This window comes from Pongo abelii, chromosome 1 (genome assembly GCF_028885655.2).
Source record: "Pongo abelii isolate AG06213 chromosome 1, NHGRI_mPonAbe1-v2.0_pri, whole genome shotgun sequence".
Lineage (NCBI taxonomy): Eukaryota > Metazoa > Chordata > Mammalia > Primates > Hominidae > Pongo > Pongo abelii.
Genome location: NC_071985.2, coordinates 209,701,097 through 209,724,422, shown reverse-complemented (window position 1 = coordinate 209,724,422; position 23,326 = coordinate 209,701,097). Strand labels below are relative to the sequence as shown.

General features: G+C 44.6%; 1 protein-coding gene across 1 annotated transcript; it reads right to left on the bottom strand.

Annotated features, from left to right (window-relative positions):
• Window positions 1-977: 977 nt before the first annotated feature.
• On the bottom strand, window positions 978-22,763 carry FUCA1 (alpha-L-fucosidase 1). Its single transcript, XM_024250463.3, has 8 exons — window positions 22,238-22,763; window positions 19,842-19,976; window positions 17,487-17,624; window positions 14,566-14,671; window positions 9,134-9,334; window positions 5,394-5,584; window positions 2,826-2,925; window positions 978-2,607 (listed from the first exon to the last, which is right to left on the bottom strand). The coding sequence occupies exons 1-8, from the start codon at window positions 22,624-22,626 to the stop codon at window positions 2,467-2,469; spliced, it is 1,401 nt and encodes a 466-aa protein (XP_024106231.2). The 5' UTR covers window positions 22,627-22,763; the 3' UTR covers window positions 978-2,466.
• Window positions 22,764-23,326: the final 563 nt, after the last annotated feature.

Below are 23,326 nucleotides of genomic sequence, written 5' to 3'. Positions count from 1 at the left end.
AACCTCCAAAAGGTCTGAGAGGCCACCTGGCACCATCTTGTCGCCCTTGCATCCCCTTCCTTTGGGAAATGGAAGCTGGAAACTTGGGGCTGTTGGAGCTGCAATGGTTGGGTGCTTCTTGCACAACTCTTGCTAATTTCATTTTAGTTACTTTGTATCTTTTGTTATGATAAATGGAATATTTTCATTGTATTCTAGTTTCTGGACTGTAGAAATGCAATTGATTTTTGTCTCTGAGCCAACAACTTATCATTAATTCTAATAATTCATTTGTATATTATTTGAGGTTTTCTATGTGGACAGTTTCATCACCTGAGAACAATGACAGTTTGGTTTCATCCTTGCTGCTCCTTACTTCCCTTTACTTCTTTTGCTTTTTAAATTTTATTATTTAGAGACGGGGTCTTGATCTGTCACCCAGGCTGGAGTCTAGTGGTGTGATCCATCTCAGCTCACTGCAGCCTCGACCTCCCAGGCTCAAGCAATCCTCCCACCTAAGCCTTCCAAATACCTGAGACCACAGGTGTGCACCACTATGCTTGGTTACTTTTTGTATTTTCTATAGAAATGGGGTCTTGCTATGTTGCCCAGGCTGGTCTGGAACTCCTGGACTCAAGAAATCCACCCGCCTCTCCTTCCCAAAGTGTTAGGACTACAGGCGTGAGCCACTGTACCTGGCCTTCATTACTTCTTTCCAGCTTTCTTTTTAACATAAACATTTAATGCTGTATTTTCCTGAGGTACTTTTGTTTTTAAAGCTACATCTTATAAGGTTCAATATATAGTGTTACTATCATTCCAAGTATTTTCTTTTTTTTTTTTTTAGAAGTGTGCATGAAGTTGCTTTAAGACTGTGAAGAACCATATAAGCAATATTATTATCATCAGCTTGCTCTCTAACTCTGGGCAGGAAGTGACCTAATTAAAATTGGCTGTGCTAATCTACTTACACTAATGTGTACTTTTTTCTTTCACAACCAGGCTTTATTTGCCTCACCAGAACTACATATTTGGAATTCTTTGTATCTCATGGCACAATCCATAAATTTATGAATCAGTAACACAATGAGTTAGTGTATTTTAACATTTACAAACATAGTTTTTTCTTGTCCAAGTTTTTGTTATTGTTCTTTAATTATATTGTAGACACACTAAATAGCTTATATGACACTGCTTCTTTGGTATTCGAGATTTGCAAATGTTCCACATGTGCTTGAGAAAAACATATATTCCTTAGATGTTGGGTAGAGATTTCTAAATATATCTACTTGGCTGTGTGTGGTGGCTCACACCTGTAATCCCAGCACGCTAGGAGGCTGTGAGGTAGGTGGATCACTTGAGCCCAGGAGTTCGAGACCAGCCTGGGCAACATGGTGAAACCCCATCTCTACAAAAAAAAAAAAAAAAAAAAATTAGCTGGGCATGGTGGTGTGTGCCTATAGTCCCAGCTACTTGGGAGGCTGAGGAGGGAGGATCACTTGAACCTGGGAGGTGGAGGTTGCAGTGAGCCGAGATCACACCACTGTACTCCAGCCTGGGCAACAGAGCAAGACTCTGCCTCGAAACAAAACGATATAAGATTTCTAAACATATCTATTAAGGAAAAATTAAATAGAAAACTTGATTAGATCTCTAACAAAGAGGCTGAACTGGTAGTCAACTCAGAAGAATGGTATTAGAAGTGAGAAGCAGAAAAAACACAGGAATTACATTTTTTGTTCAGCGTTAAGGAGATTTTGCAAGATTAAAAAAAAAACCACACAAACCAGAAACTGATCATAAAGCTATAAGCAGTCTAAGCTGAAACTAGGAAAAGAAAGCTATACCATGTTTTTTTGGTAGAAATGATTGTGATGCACAAATTTTTTTATTTGATCATATTAAAAAGACAGAGCAGAATCACATTCATTTTCTTAATAGTATCACTGTAAACATAGCAAATTTTGGCGCTCTTAGATTGCTCTGGAAATTTCTGAAGAGTTGACCATAGCAGCCTGGTAAGCCTTTTCCTTTCCCCCAAAGCTCTCCTGCCCTTTGCAGAAAGAGTGTTGGTGACAACTGATGCTAACTAAAAGCATGTGGTTGAGCTTGCCAAATCCTTTCCACCTCCTCCCATAGGCAACAGGGTGACTTGGCTTAAAGGCATTGAGTAAGCAAGCAGGTTATCAGAGAACAGAGGGAAGATTCCATTGTATATAATTTCCAAATATTAGAATTGATGAACTCAGAGTTCAACTGCTCAGTTCCTTCTTCTGCTGACCTGATACAGATATAATCACAATGGATCTCAGATCTTTGGTCCATTAAGACATCAGGGTAATGTACTCAGTTCCTTTGATTAAAATGTGTTGGAAAAGCCATCTCCGGGTGGAGAAGAGAAGTTCGTTGATTATAGTGATGGTACTATAAGAGGAAAACTGAAGCAGCAAAACAGCGGGCAGCGCCTTTCTTCTTGCACTCAAATGATTACTTCACTCCTGTCAGCTTTATAGTCCAAGCAAACTCTGCGGGGACAGCAGAGGGTGGCAACTGGGGCAGAGAGATGAGGAGACCTTTATCTGGATCTGTGGACCACTTCAGATCTCCTTGAATTCCCAGCATTGTTATCTGCAGAAAACAAAAGGGAATGAAACAAACTGGTAATGCACTAATGAGTATAGAATACAGGCTGACTATGGTGGGAAACAGCCACGCTGGGCCAGGGCAGGAAAGCCAGTCTAAAAGAGGTGTGAATATGGGAGAAACCTGGCAGGGAAGGAAGAAAGGAAGGATCTGCCAATTCCTTTACAGAAAGTTACATCTTAGGACTGACTGAGCCTCTTTACCTTCGTAGTTGAGGTAGTTATGGGGGATTCAAGGTTTAAGACTCCATCTTCTGGCCAGTGCAGAAAAATGGCATAAACAGCCAACTCCTTTGAGGTATACCTGGGAAAACAGAAACAACACTGTCAAAGATACCTGGCTTGTTATCCTGATATACAACTTTATACGTTCCCCCTTTTTAATGTTAATTTTTTCTTTTCTTTTTTTTTTTTTTTTTTGAGACAGAGTCTCGCTCTGTTGCCCAGGCTGGAGTGCAATGGTGTGATGTCGGCTCACTGCAACCTCCGCCTCCTGGGTTCAAGCAATTCTTGTGGTTCAGCCTCCCGAGTCACTAGATTACAGGTGTGCACCACCACGCCTGGCTAACTTTTGTATTTTTAGTAGAGATGGCATTTTGCTATGTTGACCAGGCTGGTCTTCAACTCCTGGCCTCAAGTGATCCACCTGCGTTGGCCTCCCAAAGTGCTGGGATTACAGGTATGAGCCATTGAGCCCAGCTCCTTATTTTTTTTATTTTTTTTGAGATGAAGCCTTGTTGTCCAGGCTCTTGTTGTCCAGAGTGGAGTGCAGTGGCGTGATCTTGGCTCACTACAACCTCCACTTCCAAGGTTCAAGCAATTCTCCTGCCTCAGGCTCCTGAGTAACTGGGGTTACAGGCGCCTGCCACCATGACCTGCTAATTTTTGTATTTTTAGTAAAGACGGGATTTTGCCATGTTGGCCAGGCTGGTCTCGAACTTCTGACCTCAGGTGATCCACCCGCCTCGGCCTCCCAAAGTGTTGGGATTACAGGCATGAGCCACTGTGCTGGACCTAATTTCTTTTTTTAAGTGATGGAGTCTTGCTGTGTTGCCCAACACAACTTGCTGTGTTGTGCTGAGCTCAAGTGATCCTCCCACCTTGGCCTTCGAAAGTGCTGGGATTACAGGCATGAAGCACCGCACAAGGCCACTCATTCCCCTTTCAATTATCTACCAAATCCCAGTCCTTGAGTCTGTCACTCCTACTAGGGAGCACCAATAACTCAATACCAATGAAGGTCTGCAGGAAGGAGGCAGTCTATAAAACTCTATCTGGTGATATTGTCTATTTTCCCTACCAATTGGGTTGTCTTTAAAAATTATCTCCTACACCAGTTACTTCAAATAAATAGAGCCATTTACCTTATTATTCAAATCTCTTTTCTATTCCAAATCCATGTGAAAATAGCAGAGACTATAACAAGGACAAGATATGCAATGAAGACAAATTTGTTGTTCAGAGATTTCTTTTTTTTTTTTTTCTGAGACTGCACCCAGCCTGTTCTGAAATTTCACTATGTTTAGAGAAGAGGATGAAAATCACTACTATGATTTGAATGCATCTCCCAAATCTTGTGTTGGAAACTTAATCCCCAAATTCATATGTTGATGGTACAGTATTTAGAGGTGAGGCCTTTGGGAAGTAATTAGGATCAGATAAGGTAATCAGGGTAGGGCCCCATGATGGGACTAATGGCTTTATAAGAGGAAGAGAGACCTGAGTGGACATGCCCACTCTCGTCCCCAACCATGTCATGATGTAGCAGGAAGACCCTCACCAGATGCTGGTGCTATGCTCTTGAACTTCCCAGCCTCTAGAACTGTGAGCTAAATAAACCTCTATTCTTTAAAAATTATCCAGTCTGAGCCAGGTGCAGTGGCTCATGCCTGTAATCCCAGCACTCTGAGAGGCAGAGGCAGGTGGATCACTTGAGGCCAGGAATTTGAGATCAGCCTGGCCAACATGGTGAAATCCCATCTCTACTAAAAATGCAAAAATTAGCTGGGCGTGGTGGTGGGTGCCTATAATCCCAGCTGCTTGGGAGGCTGAGGCAGGAGAATTGCTTGAACCTGGGAGGCAGGGGTTGCAGTGAGCTGAGATTGTGCCACTGTACTCCAACCTGGGCGACAGAGTGAGACTGTCTAAAAAAATCATAATAAAATAAAAATCCAGCCTGTGGGATTCAGTTATAGCAACAGAAAATGGACTAAGACAACCACTAAACAGAAACTCATCCAAAACAGAGGGATTAATAGAGGGATTAGATCCAGAGACCTAAGCTCTCTGGTATAATAAAAGCAGTTCCCTTTAATTGAACACTGAGTTTGTGCCTGGCACTCATCTCATTTAATCCTCACAACACTATAAAGTATCATCACTCCATTCTGCAGTGGAAAAAATGGGGCCCAAGATCAAATAACTAGATCTAGAAGTCCAAGTATGAATGGAAAGAATTTTGGATGGGGCTCTGTACAATCCAAGCATTCATTATTACTATTTTTAGGGGGCAGGGTAATAATCTCAATAAATTGACTGATGCTTTATTGCTCCTTCCCTTTTCACCAAACCCACTCTCTCCCTTCACTAGTCAAAGATAACCTAGTAGCCTGAGACATAACTCAAATGGGGTACAAATTTTATAGGAAAATAACCTTTTGGATTTTCTCAAAGCAACTTCCAGCCTGGCTTGTAGCATTGTGGACCCAAGGAGATACCAGTTCCGGATGGGGCACTGTCCTGTTCTTACACACAACAGAAGACAAGACTCACCATACAGATGTTGTGTTCTTTTCCCATTGCACCCGCCATGGTTTGGAGGCATAGATAGCCTCCCCATTGATGCTCAGCCATTTCCCAACAGCAAGAAGCCTTTCTTGGAAGATGGGAACAATCAGTCCATCTTTAGTTGGTCCAATGTTCAGAAGATAGTTGCCTCCCAAACTTACTGTCTGAACCAGTTCCTGGAGAGAACAGAAACAATGAAAGTCTAGCTATGAATGCCAAGCCTGGCATCATGCTTAAAATAGACAGTAAGAGAAGAAAAAGAATCTAGGGCACACTCTGTTTTTTAAATATCCTCTGCTGTTTTAAATTTTTTTTTTTTTGAGCCGGAGTTTCACTCTTGTCGCCCAGGCTGGAGTGCAATGGTGTGATCTTGGCTCAACTGCACCTCGGCTCACTGCAACCTCCACCTCCCTAGTTCAAGCGATTCTCCTGCCTCAGCCTCCTGAGTAGCTGGAATTACAGGCATGCGACACCACACCCAGCTAATATCGTTCTATTTTTAGTAGAGACAGGGTTTCACCATGTTGGCCAGGACAGTCTCAAAACTCCTGACCTCAGGTGATCTGCCTGCCTTGGCCTCCCAAAGTGCTGGGATCACAAGCATGAGTCACCTAACCTGAGCTAAAAATTCTCTCTCTATATATATTTTTGTCACTACAAAAGCAGGTTAGGCTCATGTGAGTAAATGAAAAATCATGCTATATTATATTAACTTGAATTTCAGGGAGTGGCCATGGAGCACTTCTGTGACACTGTACTTGTCATGGTGCTGGGTGCAGTGGGAAGGGTCATGCCCCAGAAACATGAGGTGTGGGCAGGGAAGCTGAGAATTTCAGGACATTCCTTATGCATTAGGCTATATAAATGAACATGCTGCCCCTTTGGGAAAACTGCTATAAAGAGATACATTCTTTTTTTTTTTTTTTTTTTGAGACGGAGTCTTGCTCTGTCTCCCAGGCTGGAGTGCAGGGGCACAATCTCGGCTCACTGCGACCTCCGCCTCCTGGGTTCAAGTGATTCTCCTGCCTCAGGCTCCCGAGTAGCTGGGACTACAGGTGCGCACCACCATGCCCAGTTAATTTTTGTATTCTTCGTAGAGATGCGGTTTCACTATGTTGGCTAGGCTGGTCTTGAACTCCTGATTTGTGATCCACCTGTCTCAGCCTCCCAAAGTGCTAGGATTACAGGTGTGAACCACCGTGCCCAGCCAAGAGATACATTCTTTAAGGCTTCTGGAGTGGGATTTGGGTGTGTGTGTTTTTACTGTGACCTTGAACAGGTATTATACATATCCAGGCAGCTCAGAAAAACTAAGGTTATATAGAGAAAATTTTAAATTCATTATAGAATTTGAAGAATTCAGCCAGTCATGGTGGATCACACCTGCAATCCCAGCACTTTGGGAGGCCAAGACAGGTGGATTACCTGAGGTCAGGAGTTTCAGACCAGCCTGGCCAACATGGTGAAGCCCCGTCTCTACTAAAAATACAAAAATTAGCTGGGCGCGGTGGTAGGCACCTGTAGTCCCAGCTACGCGGGAGGCTGAGGCAAGAGAATCACTTGAACCTGGGAGGTGGAGGTTGCAGCAAGCTGAGATCGTGCCATTGCACTCCAGCCTGGGCAACAAGAGCGAAACTCTATCTCAATAAAAAAAAAAAAAAAAGAATTTAAAGAATTCATTACAGTACTCCAAGTGACACCACACCATTAACTTTTGATGTCTTCTTCCAGTCTTTTTCCTATGTAGTTAATTTTATATAGTTGTAATAATATGTAACTTATTTTATTTATTATTTAAATAAAATTATTTTTTCAGACGGAGTCTAGCTCTGTCACCCAGGCTGGAGTGCAGTGGCACAATCTCAGCTCATTGCAATCTCCGCCTCCCGGGTTCAAGCAATTCTCCTGCCTCAGCCTCCTGAGTAGCTGGGATTATAGGCGTGCGCCACCATGCCCGGTTAATTTTTTTGTATTTTTTAGTAGAGACGGGGCTTCACCACATTGGACAGGCTGGTCTCCAATTCCTGACCTTGTGATCCACCCTCCTTGGCCTCCCAAATTGCTGGGATTACAGGTGTGAGCCACCGTGCCTGGCCACTTATTTTTATTTTTTAAAATAGAGATGGGGTCTCACTATGTTGGTTAGGCTGGTCTTAAACTCCTGCCCTCAAGCAATCCTCTTGCCTCGGTCTCCCAAAGTGTTGGAGTTACAAGTGTGAGCCACCACCATGCCCAGCCAATATGTAACTTTATTAAAAATAATAATAATAATAGAGATGGGGTCTTTCTATGTTGGCCAGGCTGGTCTTGAACTCCTGGCCTCAAAGGATCCTCCCACCTTGGCCTCCTAAAGTGTTGGCATTACAGGTATGAGCCACTGTGCCCAGCCAATATGTAACTTGTTTTTTCACTCAGTGCTCTAAGCATTAACCCATATTAAATTTGTCAACATTTTTACGGTTACCAGGAGTTCGAGACAAGCCTGGCCAACATGAAGAAACCCTGTCTCTACTAAAAACACAAAAATAAGCTGGGATGGTAGCACGTGCCTGTATTCCCAGCTATTTGGGAGGCTGAGGCAGGAGAATCGCTTGAACCCGGGAGACAGAGGTTGCAGCAGGCCGAGATCGCACCACTGCACTCTAGCCTGGGTGACAGAGTGAAGTTCGGTCATAAATAAATAAATACACACATACATACATACAAATAATCCTGGGAAGGACCTCTGCACAACTTTCTTGTGTAATTTTAATTATTTCCTTAGGACAGGTTTCTGTTAGTCTATTCAATGTCCTTAAAAGGGTTCTATTGACCTGCACTGCTATCCAGAGTACTTCCATCATTCTTCCATAAAAAAGCTGCTTTTGCAGCCATAAAAATGTGTCCTTTGCAGGGACATGGATGAAGCTGGACATCACTCTTACATAAAAAAGCTGGTTTTGCAGCCATAAAAAAGAATGAGTTCATGTCCTTTGCAGGGACATGGATGAAGCTGGAAACCATCATTCTTAGCAAACCAACACAGGAACAGAAAACCAAACACCACATGTTCTCACTCATAAGTGGGAGCTGAACAATGAGAACACATGGACACAGGGAGAGGAACATCACACGCCAGGGCCTGTTGCAGTGTGGGGGCTAGGGGAGGGAGAGCATTAGAACAAACACCTAATGCATGCGGGGCTTAAAACCTAGATAACGGGTTGATAGTTTGCAACAAACTATCATGGCACGTGTATACCTATGTAACAAACCTGCACACTCTGCACATGTATCCCAGAATTTAAAGTAAAATTTAAAAAAAGAGGAAAAAAATAATTAAAATCAATCATATAGTATGTTAGAAGGTAATAATAATAATAATAATAATAACTGGTTTGAGATCCATAGTTAAAAAATAGTGAACTCAGGCCAGGTGCCGAAGCTCATGCCTGTAATCCAGTGCTTTGGGAGGCTGAGGCTAGAAGATCTCTTGAGGCCAGGAGTTTGAGACCAGCCTGGGCAACATAGCAAGACCCTGTCTCTACAAAAAATTTAAAAATTAGCTGGATGTAGAGGTGCACACCTGTAGTTCTAGCTACTCAGGAGGCTGAGGTGGGAGGACCACTTGAGCCCCAGGAGTTTGAGGTTACAGTGAGGTATGATCGTGCCACTGCACTACTGCCTGCATGACAGAGCAAGACCCCATTTCATTAAAAAAACAAAAAACTCAAAGGTGCTCTTACCGAAATGATTTCAGATTCTTCTGTAACATCAGACATTGCCATGTCACGACGATAGCCCCAGGAAAACTTGTCAATGCTGGTGCACATCTCCCACTTGTGATCTGGCAAGCTCTGTGGCTTGAATTTATCTTCACAGTTATAGTATCCTCCATGGTGACAGGAACAGTTCTGACCCCATCGGTCATTTACTACCACCTCATCCTAAGAAGGGAAAGAATATTTGGTCATGAGGAGGAAAACCACTTGACTTCTTTATGTAATGCACTTTGGTAAGGCTCTATTTGGAAGCAAGAAAGTTAGTCTAGAGCAGTGGTTCTCAACTGGGGGCAATTTTGCTCTGGAGGGGACATTTGGTAAAGTCTAGAGACATTTTTGATTGTCACAACGGGGGTGGTATGCCATCTAGTGGGTAGAGACCAGGGATGTTACTAAACATCCTACAATGCACAGGACAGCCCCCACAGCAAAGAAATATTCAGCCCTAAATGTTAACAGTACTGAGGCAGAGAAACCCTGCTGCAGAGATACACGTCAGGGCTGGGAGAGCTTGCTTTAAAGATCATCTGGTAAATCACTTATTCTATAAGAGGAGAAATGGACAGGAGAGGACCTGCCTGGGGCCACGCCCCTAGGCAGTTTCAAAAGCTGGAACTACAAATCAGGTATCTGAACCCATGGCAGGCTGTTTTCCAACTATATGAGTCCAACCTTACCTAGGTAAAGAAAAGTCTTAAGCCAATCCCATTCAAAAAAAACAACAACAAAAAAGCAAATTCTTTTTCTTCCTTCAAGGTTTAGCTGAAGAATGAGAAATCATACATGGAATATCTTAATGTAAATGTTAAATGTGGCAGTGTATTTTATAACAGGGTGGCCAATACAAGATAAAAACTGAAACCATTTGGGAGGCCAAGGCAGGCAGATCATGAGGTCAAGAGATAGAGACCATTCTGGCTAACATGGTGAAACCCCGTCTCTATCAAAAATACAAAAAATTAGCTGGGCGTGGTGGCACGTGCCTATAGTCCCAGTTACTCGGGAGGCTGAGGCAGGAGAATCGCTTGAACCTGGGAGGCGGAGGTAGCAGTGAGCCGAGATCGTGCCACTGCACTCCAGCCTAGGCGACAGAGCGAGACTCCGTCTCAAAAACAAAAACAAAACTGAAACCATGTTCAACTCATCACGGCAAAAGGAGATTAAATAAAAGTTTAAAATTCCCATTTCTTGCCTGTTTTAGAGTCATTCGCATTGGTATGAAGTTTCTCCTATGGAAGCTAGTTAAGTGCCAAAGAGAAATAGAAGAATAGTCATTATTTGTAACTAGTTCAATCCAATGTCTGGTACTCGATTATCAATGTCTGGGCATCATGGGTCACAGAATTGAAAAGGACAACTCAAGATCAATTCAAGAACACGTATGTAAAAGCCATTTCAGAGAAAAATGGGGTATTAACAATCCTAATTCTTCATTCAACACCTACCCATCCACTTATTCAATAAGTATTTACTCAACAACTACCATGGGGCTCACACTGTGGGCAGATACTGGGTCTCCAAGGTGAATAAAACAGAGGTCTTGCCCTCAACCATCCAGCAGAGACTAGCAGAGGTCCACCAGATATGTGGACAATTACAATATGACATCATATCAGAGTTTATACCTGGTTACAAGATTATCAAGGGCTTTGAGGTTCATAGCTGGCTCCACCACCTAGTAGTCAAGGGGTCTTAGGCAGGTAACTTTACCTTTTAAGTTAGTTACTTATCTATAAAAACAAACAAACAAAACCAACCAAACAAACAAAATCCAAAGGCAAATATCACCCACCTCACAGGGGTTTGAGAGGGAGGGATAAAAGTGACAGTGTGCCCAGACTCTGGCTCAGAGTGAATAAAGGTGTCTCCTTGCCACACCTCCTCTTTCTCAGTCCTCAGATGATGTGAATGCTCCCTGTACACTCAGCCTGTCAAGGACAGACACAGCCATGCACTCCTTCATCCCACAGAAGCTAATGCAGTACTTTTTACTTTGGCATTCGAGCCAGTGTCTATGGATTGTGGAGACCTCAGGACATACTTCTACTATCATACTGGTCACCCTACAATGTACTTTGTTTGTACGTCTGTCTTTCTCTTCAGACTGTAGTTCCCTAAGAGCAGAAACCGTTCATTCAGCATTTCCAAGGCTTAGCATGCGGCATGCTACGGCACCGACTCTCAATAAATGCTGGTAGAAATGAAAGAGAATCTACAGTCCCCATATGTCTGCGAAGCTACTGTGAAGATGGGTTGAGACACACCCACACAGAAGGTCCTGGTTACTTAGGAATTATTGTTTAAGAAAGGCCGGCCGGGAGCGGCGACTCACGCCTGTAATCCCAGCACTTTGGGAGGCTGAGGTGGGTGGATCACAAGGTCAAGAGTTTCAAGACCAGTCTGGCCAACGTGGTGAAACCCCGTCTCTACTAAAAATACAAAAAATTAGCCAGGTGTGATGGTGTGCGCCTGTAATCCCAGCTACTCGGGAGGCTGAGGCAGGAGAATTATGTGAACCCAGGAGGCGGAGGTTGCAGTGAGCCGAGATCGTGCCATTGTACTCCAGCCTGGGCGACAGTGCGAGACTCCGTCTCAAAAAAAAAAAAAAAAAAAAAAAAAGCCAAAAAAGCTCAGGCTGTCTAGCTAGTCATGCTTTTTAAATGGCACTGGGGTTGATATTTTCTTCCCTTTCCCAATCCTGCATCTTTGGCTAGTCATTTTTCCTTCTGTGATACTCCTTAAGCACAAACACTAGACTGTAACCTCACATAGCAAGCGACCTAGCTCCAGGGGTATACACCCTGAACATATATACATAGACGCCATTTCAGAGACAAATGGGGTATTAACAATCTGAATTCTTGGTTTAACACCCACCTACTTTTCCTATTTATTCAGCAACTATCATGAGGCTCACACTGTGGCAGACACTGAGTTTCCAAGGTGAATAAAACAGAGTTCTTGCCCTCAACGATCCAGCAGAGACTAGCAGAGACAGATATACAGACAATTACGATATGACATCACATCAAAGTTCATTACCCAGGGATGAACTGCACATCTGGGAGGTCACAAACATTCATCAAGTTCCAGAAAACCACTCTTTTTTTTTTTGAGATGGAGTCCCGCTCTGTCGCCCAGGCTGGAGTGCAGTGGCACGATCTCTGCTCACTGCAACCTCCGCCTCCCGGGTTCAAGCAATTCTCTGCTTCAGCCTCCCGAGTAGCCGGGATTAGAGGTGCCCACCACCACGCCCGACTAATTTTTGTATTTTCTTTCTTTTTTTTTTTTTTGAGACAGAGTCTCGTTCTGTTGCCCAGGCTGGAGTGCAGTGGCACCATCTCGGCTCACTGCAAGCTCCGCCTCCCGGGTTCACGCCATTCTCCTGCCTCAGCCTCCCAAGTAGCTGGGACTACAGGCATGTAAAAATTAGGCCCGGCCTAATTTTTGTATTTTCAGTAGAGACGGGGTTTCACCGTGTTAGCCAGGCTGGTCCTGAACTCCTGACCTCGTGATCCACCAGCCTCGGCCTCCCAAAGTGCTGGGATTACAGGCGTGAGCCACCACACCTGGCTTTAGAAAACTACTCTTAATCTGTCTCTGTGCATCATATAGAATCTGTTTTTTTCTTTCTTCCCATTTTCTGAGCTTAGTAACAGAGACCCAATGAGACCCTTAGACTTTTTTTTTTTTGAGAAGGAGTCTCGCTCTGTCGCCTAGGCTGGAGTGCAGTGGCACGATCTCGGCTCACTGCAAGCTCTGCCTCCCAGATTCACACCATTCTCCTGCCTCAGCCTCCGGAGCAGCTGGGACTACAGGCACCCACCACCACGCCTGGCTAATTTCTTTTTGTATTTTTAGTAGAGACGCGGTTTCACTGTGTTATCCAGGATGGTCTCGATCTCCTGACCTCGTGATCTGCCTGCCTCGGCCTGCCAAAGTGCTGGGATTACAGGCGTGAGCCACTGCGCCTGGCCAAGACCCTTAAAGGTTTATGAACTACTAAGGTACCTCAGTACAAACTGGTTTTACACTTAAGATTTTTCTTTTAAATCCACAACAAATCTAGAACATGTACAATTTTGAAATTTGCTACACTGAAGATTAGGGTTTCTGCTATTTTGCAAGTACACTAAAATACAAACTGTAAATGGGCAGCCATTATGCACTGCTTAATAGTGTTGATTATAGGGAGGGGTACTGGGTAGGCAACATTCCCCCAAGGATTTGGATATAAGGGAAGTGAGTGTGCCCCTTGAGAGTTAAACTATAAAATCAACATAGAGTAGGTGGGATTGTAGACATTTGCATTTTATTCCTACCATTTAATTTTGTATGTTTTGTATGTCTTATATGTTTTCTTTCTTTTTTTTTTTTTTGGAGACAGGGTTTCGCTGTCACCCAGGCTGGAGTACAATGGTGTGATCTAGGTTCACTACAGCTTTGACCTCTTGGGCTCAAGTGATCCTCCCACGTCAGCCTCCCCCAGCGTCAGCCTCCCGAGTAGCTGGGACTACAGGTCTGTGCCACCACACCCAGCTAATTTTGTTTATTTTTTGTAGAGATGAGGTCTCACTATGTTACCCAGGCTGGTCTTGAACTCCTGGACTCAAGTCATCTGCTTGCCTTGGCCTCCCAAAGTGCTGGGATTACAGGCATGAGCTGCTGTGCTTGGCCTGTATGTCTTTTATATGTTTTCTTTATATTTTAGTATATGTTTTAATATCTTTTTGGTGGTTTTCTCATTTATAACATTTGTTTGCTTAATAGAGTTTATTTTTTCTGTAGTGGTCTGGAAATTGTAATTACTATTTTTAGTCTACTATGTAAATTTACCACTGTTTAAACCTATATTGTCAAAGTTAAGAACTAAAGGAGATTGTCGGGCACGGTGGCTCACGCCTGTAATCCCAGCACTTTGGGAGGCCAAGGTGAGCGGATCACCAGAGGTCAGGGGTTCGAGAGCAGCCTGCCCAACATGGCGAAACCCTGTCTCTACTAAAAACACAAAAATCAGCCGGGCAGGGTGGCGGGCACCTGTAATCTCAGCTACTCGGAAGGCTGAGGCAGGAGAATCACTTGAACCTGGGAGGCAGAGGTTGCAGTGAGCGGGGAGATCGCGCCACTGCACTCCAGCCTGGGTGACAGAGTGAGACTGTCTCAATTAAAAAAAAAAAAAAAGAACTAAAGGAGAAGAAAGCTTATACTCTAAGGAAGCCAGGGAAGATTAAAGGAGAAATCTTTACCATCCATTAAGTGCCCCAGTCCCTACTGCCCCCATGTTGATATTCCTGTTTATTATTGCTGCTGCTGCTGTTGCTCACTCCAGAGTTTGGCTCCTTGCACTTTCTTTCTTCATAGGAGATAAATAAGAAAGAAGTCATATAATCACATACCTTGACAGGGCTATCATTGTAGAGCCAGGAAAGAAAATTTGTGGAGTTCCAGTAAGTATCAGGACATTCCCACTCCCCATCAGACCAGATCAGATCAGGTTTATAGCTGGAAGACATGTGATCAGGACAGAGCTTATTATCTGAACATGTTCACGGTAAAATCTTATGGACCTTTTTTTTTTTTTAAAGAGATGGGGTTTTGCTATGTTGCCCAGGCTTGAGTCCAGCAGCTATCAACACGTACGATCATAGTGCACCACAGTCTCAAATTCCTGGGCTCAAGCGATCCTCTTGCCTCAGCCTCCTGAGTAGTTGGGACTACAGGTACACATCACTGCATTTGACTTGGGGACTGATTTTTGCAACAAATATTTTAAAATTAATTTTCCTCCATTTTGAAAGTATGTGGCATAAAAAATTATCACAGTGCAGAGGATGTGGAAAACTGAAAACATTTGCTAATAAAACCAGTTTGCTAATAAAATCACCATTTAAAACAAACACAGCAGGCTGGGTGCAGTGGCTCACGCCTGTAATCCCAGCACTTTGGGAGGCCAAGACGGGCGGATCACGAGGTCAGGAGATCGAGACCATCCTGGCTAACACGGTGAAACCCTGTCTCTACTAAAAATACAAAAAAATTAGCCGGGTATGGTGGCGGGCGCTTGTAGTCCCAGCTACTCGGGAGGCTGAGGCAGGAGAATGGCGTGAACCTGGGAGGTGGAGCTTGCAGTGAGCCGAGATCGCACCACTGCACTCCAGCCTGGGCGACAGAGTGAGACTCCGTCTCAAAAAAAAAAAAAAAAAACACACAGCATTTTGGTATATTTCCTCCTGATCTTTTCCTTTCTTCCTTTTTTTTTTTGAGACTGTCTTGCTTTGTCTCCCAGGCTGGAGTGCACTGCTGTGATCTTGGCTCACTGCAACCTTCACCTGCTGGGTTCAAGTGATTCGTGCGCTTCAGCCACCCAAGTAGCTGGGATTACAGGTGTGCACCACCATGCCTGGCTAATTTTCGTATTTTCAGTACAGACAGTGTTTTGCCATCTTGGCCAGGCTGGTCTTGAACTCTTGGCATCAAGTGATCCACCTGCCTCGGCTTCTCAAAATGCTGGGATTTCAGGCATGAGCCACTGTGCCTGCCCTAATCTTTTTTTTTATGCCTTTTAGAAACTGGAGCTGTAATCAGCATACAAACAATTTGGTTTCCTTTCAGCAACTAATTCCAATTAAGAATGATGTTTCAAGGAAGCAAAGGAAACAAAATGGTGCTTCAGGACTACAAGACTTAAGATTTGCTTTGAAGATGTTTTAAGAGTTGGAACTATTCATAAAATGCATTTTTGTGGATAATTACCAAAGTCTATACTGCAAAAGATTTATGGAATCCATTGGAGCCCCATTTGTACTTTAGCATATTATTACTCTGAGCCCTATAAGGCACGTATGTTGTGTGTATATATATAAATACATATGTATATACCTATATGGTAAGCATTATTATTCTCATTTGAGCAGCAAGAATCTGATGCTCAGTAGGGCAATTTGTTTTAGGTGACAAGGCTTGTAAGTAACAGGAGGTGGAACTCAAATACAAATCTGCCCATTTGTCCACTGTACTCCATAATAGGCAGGTAAACTCTAGGAAGATCACTAAGTGGCAAGATATAACACAGATGGTCTGTGATTTACTGTGTATAAGAAATTGTACTAGGCAATTTAAACTCATTACCTCATTAGTTCTCATGATTCTAGGATATATTATTATCCCATTTCACAGATAGAGAAACCAAGATCTTGAAAGATAAGTAGTTTGTTCAAGGCAACATAGCCAAGTACGATAAAAGAATGGGGATCTCTGATTCAGTAATGTCTAAATCTGTCCATGTCTCTGATGGTCTCTTACAATTGTTACTATTTTCTTAAGAGAAGTCATCTGGATAGAATCTGAAAACAAGGTAATTTTTCTTTTCTTGAGACAAAGTTTTCCTCTGTAGCCCAGGCTGAAGTACAGTAGCAGGATCTTGGCTCACTGCAACTGCCTCCCTGGTTCAAGAGATTCTCTTGCCTCAGCCTCCCGAGTAGCTGGGACTACAGGTATGCACCAGCACGCCTGGCCAATTTTTGTATTTTTAGTAGAGACGAGGTTTCACCGTGTTGGCCAGGCTGGTCTCGAACTCCTGACTTCAAGTGATCTGCCTGCCTCGGCCTCCCAAAATGCTGGGATTACAGGCGTGAGCCACTGCGCCTGGCTAAAGGTGATTTTCCTTTGCTCTAAAGTGAGAGTCCAGGCAGCTGCCTCTAAAGCTTTAAGGGTCTACTGTCCTCTATGAGTCCCCAGGCTTGAGAAAGGCAAATGGGGATACAACATTGTGAAGAACTAGTGACAAATCCCTAAGTGAAAGTGACCATTTAAAGAATAATGGTAATAACAACAGCCTTACTTTGTACCAGGCACCGTGACAGATACATTTCACATACTATTTTGAGCCCTACAAAGAAGGCATTATTATCCCCACTTTACAGAGTGAGAATCAAGCTCAGGAGAGTGTTCTGTTTAAGGCGTGTAAGTAACAGAAGCCAGAATTCAAACACAAATCTGCCCGATGCCAAACCACCCCCTCTCCAGTGTCCTGACATAGGGAAAATGGCATGTAAGAAGGGAACTAAAATTTTGACTTTCTGCCATCCTGGGTTTTGTGTGATTGTTTCAATGTAGAAGGCAATATGGCCACATGACGGAAGTTCTGAAAAGCAGGAGGAAAGAACATATTTTGTCTTAATACAACCACCACTTTTTATTATTTTGATGTCTTTTAGGTTTTTTTCATACCTATCCCTCCTCCACTTTAACGGTACCCTATAGGAAGCTCTGATTTCATTGATAAAAGTCGTAGGGCCAAAATATTTCAGTGTCTTACCTGTTAACAAGGTTGTACAGCTCTGGCATTGTTTTTGCACTGACAAAATGCTGTGTTTTGAAGCCATTTTTCTTATCAAGTAGATAGAGTGGATGAAACCACTCTAAGAGTGAGTGGTATAGTCCATAGCGGATGTTCCTTAAACAGAAAAACAGAACGGCAACTGTCATTAAGCATAGAACAAATAATTTATTTTAAGGAAAATCAGTTCTAGCATTTTTTCATTTCAGTGGCACTCACTCATAAGAGCATGTAGAGAGGGATGGGATCCAAAACCATTTCCTTAAATTATTCACCAGTCACTTAAGCAAAATGAGGTTTACTGTGTTTTTGATTATACACATAACTACCTTTTATACATAAATATCTTAACACCAAAATGTTATTTAAACCATCTTTTATCTTTTAAGTCAATTATCCTAACAGACTATAGTCCTGCTGGGTGCGGTGGCTCATGCCTGTAATCCCAGCACTTTGGGAGGCTGAGGTGGGAAGATCCCGTGAGTCCATGAGTTTGAGACCAGCCTGGGCAACATAGTGAGACCTCGTCTCCACCAAAAATGTAAAAATTAGCTGAGTGTGGTGGTGCGAGCCTGTAGTCCCAGCTACTTGGGAGGCTAAAGTGGGAGGATGGCTTGAGCCCAGGAGGTAGAGATTGCAGTGAGCTGAGATTGTGCCACTGGAGTCTAGTAAAGGCAACAGAGCGAAACCCTGTCTCAAAACAAAACAAAACAAAAAACCATATAGTCTTATTTTTAAAAAATGTCTTCCCTGTCAATCATAAAATTTCATATTTAAAGAAACTGGAAAATAGAAAATAAAATATCCAAAGTACTCTTACTCAGAAATAATCATTAGTAACATTTTCCACACAGTTGAAATGAATATAGGTTTATTGTTTTATTTATCTAAGATTTACTAATAATTCTTTCTCTTTTTTTTTTTTCTTTCTTTCTTTTTTTTTTTTTTTTTTTTTTTTGAGATAGAGTCTCGCTCCGTCGCCCAGGCCGGAGTGCAGTGGCACGATCTCGGCTCACTGCAAGCTCCACCTCCCAGGTTCACGCCATTCTCCTGCCTCAACCTCCCGAATAGCTGAGACTACAGGTGCCCACCACCACACCCGGCTAATTTATTTTTTATTTTTATTAGAGACAGGGTTTCACTGTGTTAGGCAGGATGGTCTTGATTTCCTGACCTCATGATCTGCCCACTTCGGCCTCCCAAAGTGCTGGGATTACAGGTGTAAGCCACCACGCCTGGCCAAACTAATAGTTCTTAACATACACAAAATGAAATGTGGTTGATGACCTATTTTCATATTTAATAAAGCTTGCTTTGGGTTAAGAATGGTGAGTGTTACAAAAGCCTTATAATGCAAGAAGCAATTACACAGATAAAAAACAACTGAAGTATTTCATCATATGACCCAAGGACTAAATAAAGATGGTAAAAATCATGACTCCTAAAGTCCATATCTAATCAACATCTCAGAGTTTTACAGCAGGACTATAAGCAAAGCACAGTGCTGAGAAACAAACTGAGCAGGTGACAGGAGTCAGCAAACTCTTTTTGTCTTTTTTCTTTTTTGAGACAGAGTCTTGCTCTGTCACCCACGCTGGAGTGCAGTGATGTGATCTTGGCTCACTGCAACCTCTGCCTCCCGGGTTCAAGTGATTCTCCTACCTCAGCCTCCCAAGTTGCTGGCACTACAGGCAAACGCCACCATGCCCGGCTAATTTTTGTATTTTTAGTAGAGACAGGGTTTCACCATATTGGTCAGGTTGTTCTTGAACTCCTGACCTCATGATCTGCCTGCCTCTGCCTCCCAAAGTGCTGGGATTACAGGTGTGAGTCAACGCACCCGACCAGCGAACTCTAAAAGATCCAGATAGTGTTTTAGGTTTTGCAGGCCATCTGGTCTCTATCTCAGCTCTCAAATTGTAGCTTGAAAGCAGTCACAGACAGTGCATAAATGAATAGGCATGGCTGTGTTCCAATCAAACTTTATGACTTATACAGACACTCAGCCTACTCCTCAAACAGCACATCAAGTAGCATCGTAGTCTATGTTGGGTATCCTTCATCTAACCAGACATGGCCATGAACTTCTGTAATGGTGTCCCCTTTGGTCACGTGAAAACTGTGAAGCATCAAACATTGCCAATTCAAAGGCCAGAAGCCCTTCCGGCTACTTGCTAAATGCAAACCTAGAAAACACACAAGAGTAGAAGGCCAAAAGCCCTTCAGGCTACTTGCTATATGAAAACCTAGAAAACACACACGAGTGGAGAAGGTACAGAACTCTTGACAGCCAGATCCAAAGAGATAACAGAGTAACCATCCCTAGACACCCACCTCTTCCGGAGAGCTGTTCCCAATTCACCAACCAAATCCCGATGAGGCCCCACATCCTTGGAGTTCCAGTTCCAAGACACGGGACTCGGCCAGTTTGTGAAGCCTTCGTGATGCTTTGTTGTCAAAACTACATACCTGTGGACAGCAAAACCACATCAGCAAAGGAAGTGGGCAGTGAACTTGCATGAACTTGCCCAGCATGCCTGAGGCTTTTTAAATGGCTGAAAGAACTTGATCACAACAAATGTACTTGTACCAGTGACTATATTAGTGATATCCAGGAAGCTGCTGCAGTCACAATTCCCCTTGGGCATTGCTCCAAGAATGGAAGCAGATTTGAGGAAGTCCCAACCCTCAGTCCCCAGCGAAGGAGGAGGCCCAGAGGGAAGGAAGGAGTGGGTAAGGGAAAAGAAGTGCACCTTAGCTCTCTGATTCTTCAACACTTCTGGTAGGAATGATTAACTTTCTTTCACTCTTTGCCCTGAAGGAGAAAAATCTCTACTGGAAATGGCAGGTAATAGAAAACTAAGCCATTTGCTGGCCAGGCATGGTGGCTCACACCTGTAATCCCAGCACTTTGGGAGGCCAAGGTGGGCGGATTACCTGAAGTCAGGGGTTCAAGACCAACCTGGCCAACGAGGCGAAAACCCATCTCAACTAAAAATACAAAACTTAGCCGGGCATGGTGGTGTGTGCCTGTAGTCCCAGGTATTTGAGAGGCTGGGGCATAAGAATCACTTGAGCCTGGGAAACAGAGGTTGCAGTGAGCCGAGATCATGCAACTGTACTCCAGCCTGGGCTACAGAGCAAAACTGTTTCAAAACAACAACAACAAAATAAGAAAACTTTCTAGAAAACTAAGCTGTTTGGTTTACCAAGCCTACATAAATTGCCTCTCATTTATTATAGAGGTGACAAAAGACCCAATAACTGGGAGAAAAGGCAAGTGTTGAAATAACAACCAAATCACTCAATATTTAATTTGCTTTTATGGCAGAGAAATAGGTAATGCACTTTATGGTTCAATCACTGGCCAGAGTAGGGAACTCCAGGACTTGAAGGGCCAGATAGTATTTTAGGCTCTGTGGGGGCACATTCCTCTCTGTAGTGTATTCTTCTTTAAAACATTTTACAATCCTTTAAAAATGTAAAAACCATTCTCACCTCATGGGCCTTAAAAAACTGGCAGAGGACCAATCCCTCTGGCCAGTTTGCAGACCCTGGTGCAGTGGAAACAACCTTGACGTCATGAGACCGGGAGTCTAGGACATTATATTCCTTCCTCTCTTTGGGCCGGTCATCTCATCCATGAAATAAAATGCATGGAAAGAGGTTATCTCCCAGATTTTAATTTTTCTCACTTGTAAGTTATGGATCCCTAAGGCCCCTAAGGAGACAAACACTTCCTCTGCTTAATCAAGTCTTATACTCCCATACATTTAATGGCAAACATTAAATGCCAGTTGTAATTTCTCTTTAGTACAAGTGAATCCAAAGTTCAAGAGAAACGAAAACCCGGAAGATGGCTGAGGAACCAAGATAAGGATGGAAGACTGCTCTAAGCCAGGGGCTGGGGAAACCTCCCCGCCTCCATTCTTACGCTTCTCCAACCCACTTCTCTCCCAGCAGCCGAATGAATCTTTCCAGAAGCTGGGAGTAACCACTCCCTGACTTAACACCTGTCAATACAGGACTCTCAAGGCTCACTCCTTCAGGACAAGCCCCTGCCTTGACAACTTCATGGGTCCTGGTCTCCCCTTATCCCCACTCCAGCGCTCTCTACTCTGTTCTCTGAACCAGCCACCCCCAAGTTCCAACAGTTCTCAGAGAGTCAGACCCTTCTTGGGAACTTCCTACGTAAAAGGGATTGAGAGGAGCAAACGAATGACTCTCTGTACTGTTGCCCAAATACACTGCATACCAGAACTCCCCTCTCTTTCCCTCTTAGAGACATTAGGGCTGAAAGGAAAGGATACAACCCTTCTATAACCATAGAAGAGGCTGCAGGGAGGCTGAAGTGACTTGTCCAGGTTCACAGTTCAATTAGAACCAGGCTCCACACCACTGATTTGAAACCCTGGAGTCCTGATAGTGCTGTCAATCTGGAAGGGACATCAGGTATGGCCTAACTCAGCCCTCTCGGTGCACAGGTGTAGATACCCAGGACTTCCCAGCCCGCCATCTCCCTGAACCTTCATTTATCAGTCCCCAGTCAAACGCACCTCCTCCTCCTCATCATGTGTGCCAGGCTCACTCCTGTGGCCGCAGGAGGCCACACGCGGGCCCCAGGGTCATGGGGGCGACCGGCAGCTGCGCGCCCCAGCTGGCCGCCCAGCCCCACCTCCTGTCTGCCGCCCAAGCCGGGAAGGGGCGCCGCTCCCCGGGACCACACTCACTTGGCGCCCGCGGCCTGGAAGAGGTCGGCCCACTCCTCCGGGTGGAAGAAGCGCGCGGTGAACTGCGGCCCGAAGTCGGCGTAGCTGAAGCCGGGCGGGTAGTTGTCGCGCATGAAGCGCTGGTACTGCGGCCGCCCCTCGCCCTGCCAGTGCCACCAGAACCACTCGCTGCCCCAGGCGGGCACCGAGAACACGCCCCAGTGGATGAACACCCCGAACTTGGCTTCGTCGAACCAGGCCGGCAGCGGCCGAGAATCCAGGCTCGGCCAGTCTGGGGTGTAGCGGCGCGGAGGCTGGGCCCGACGCACCGACTCGGCCGCTCCGAGGAGGAGCAGCAGCAGCAACAGCTCGGGACCCGCCGGCCGAGACCTCATCCCCGGAGCTCGCATCGCTACCCGGCGGCGACGCGGCCAACTCTTAACGCGCAGGTGCCGGCGGGCGGCTCCGCCCACTCTGACTAACGATTGGCCCGAAAGAAAAAAGGGGTGGGACAACCTGGACAGGTTGGCCCGAGTAGCTTCCTCCTCGGGTCGGAGGAGCGCCCTCTGGTGCTCAAAAGGGGAAAGACGCAGGGAGGCGTTGACAGCGCTTCGCTGAAGGACGAATAAAAACCTTGAAAAGGGACTTAACTGCGAGGTTAAATCGTGGAGGTGAGCAAGGCCCAGTGTGTGCGGAGAACTCACGTTTAAGAAGGAGTCCATTGAGCCGGACGCAGTGGCTCACGCCTGTAATCCTAACACTTTGGGAAGTCGTGGCGGGAGGATCGCTCTGAGCCCACAAGTTGGAGACTAGCCTGTCTCTATAAAGATAAACAAAATGAGCCTGGCGTGGTGGTGCACGTCTGGAGTCCCAGCTACTCGGGAGGCTGAGGTGGGAGGTTCGGGATCGCTTGAGCCCGGGAAGTTTGGGCTGCAGTGAACCGAACCGTGATCACGCCTCTGGGAGTAGTACATTTTGCCACAGCAATCCTGCAGGGGTAGGCTGAAGTCAGATCACGAGTTTATTTAGTGATCATTTGGGAGCCATAGGGGGCTTTTGAGTTGTCCTGTAGCACAAGGCTGGAGGAGGAGATACCAGACTGGAAGGGTA

Excerpts from the sequence above, each read along its gene's own strand:
- FUCA1 (XM_024250463.3), bottom strand. The coding sequence starts at position 22,626 with ATGCGAGCTCCGGGGATGAGGTCTCGGCCGGCGGGTCCCGAGCTGTTG. Across the intron at positions 19,977-22,237 it reads TTCCAGGCCGCGGGCGCCAA|GTATGTAGTTTTGACAACAA; the intron begins GTGAGTGTGGTC and ends TGCTGTCCACAG. Across the intron at positions 5,585-9,133 it reads AAGAATCTGAAATCATTTCG|GAACTGGTTCAGACAGTAAG; the intron begins GTAAGAGCACCT and ends TGTTCTCTCCAG.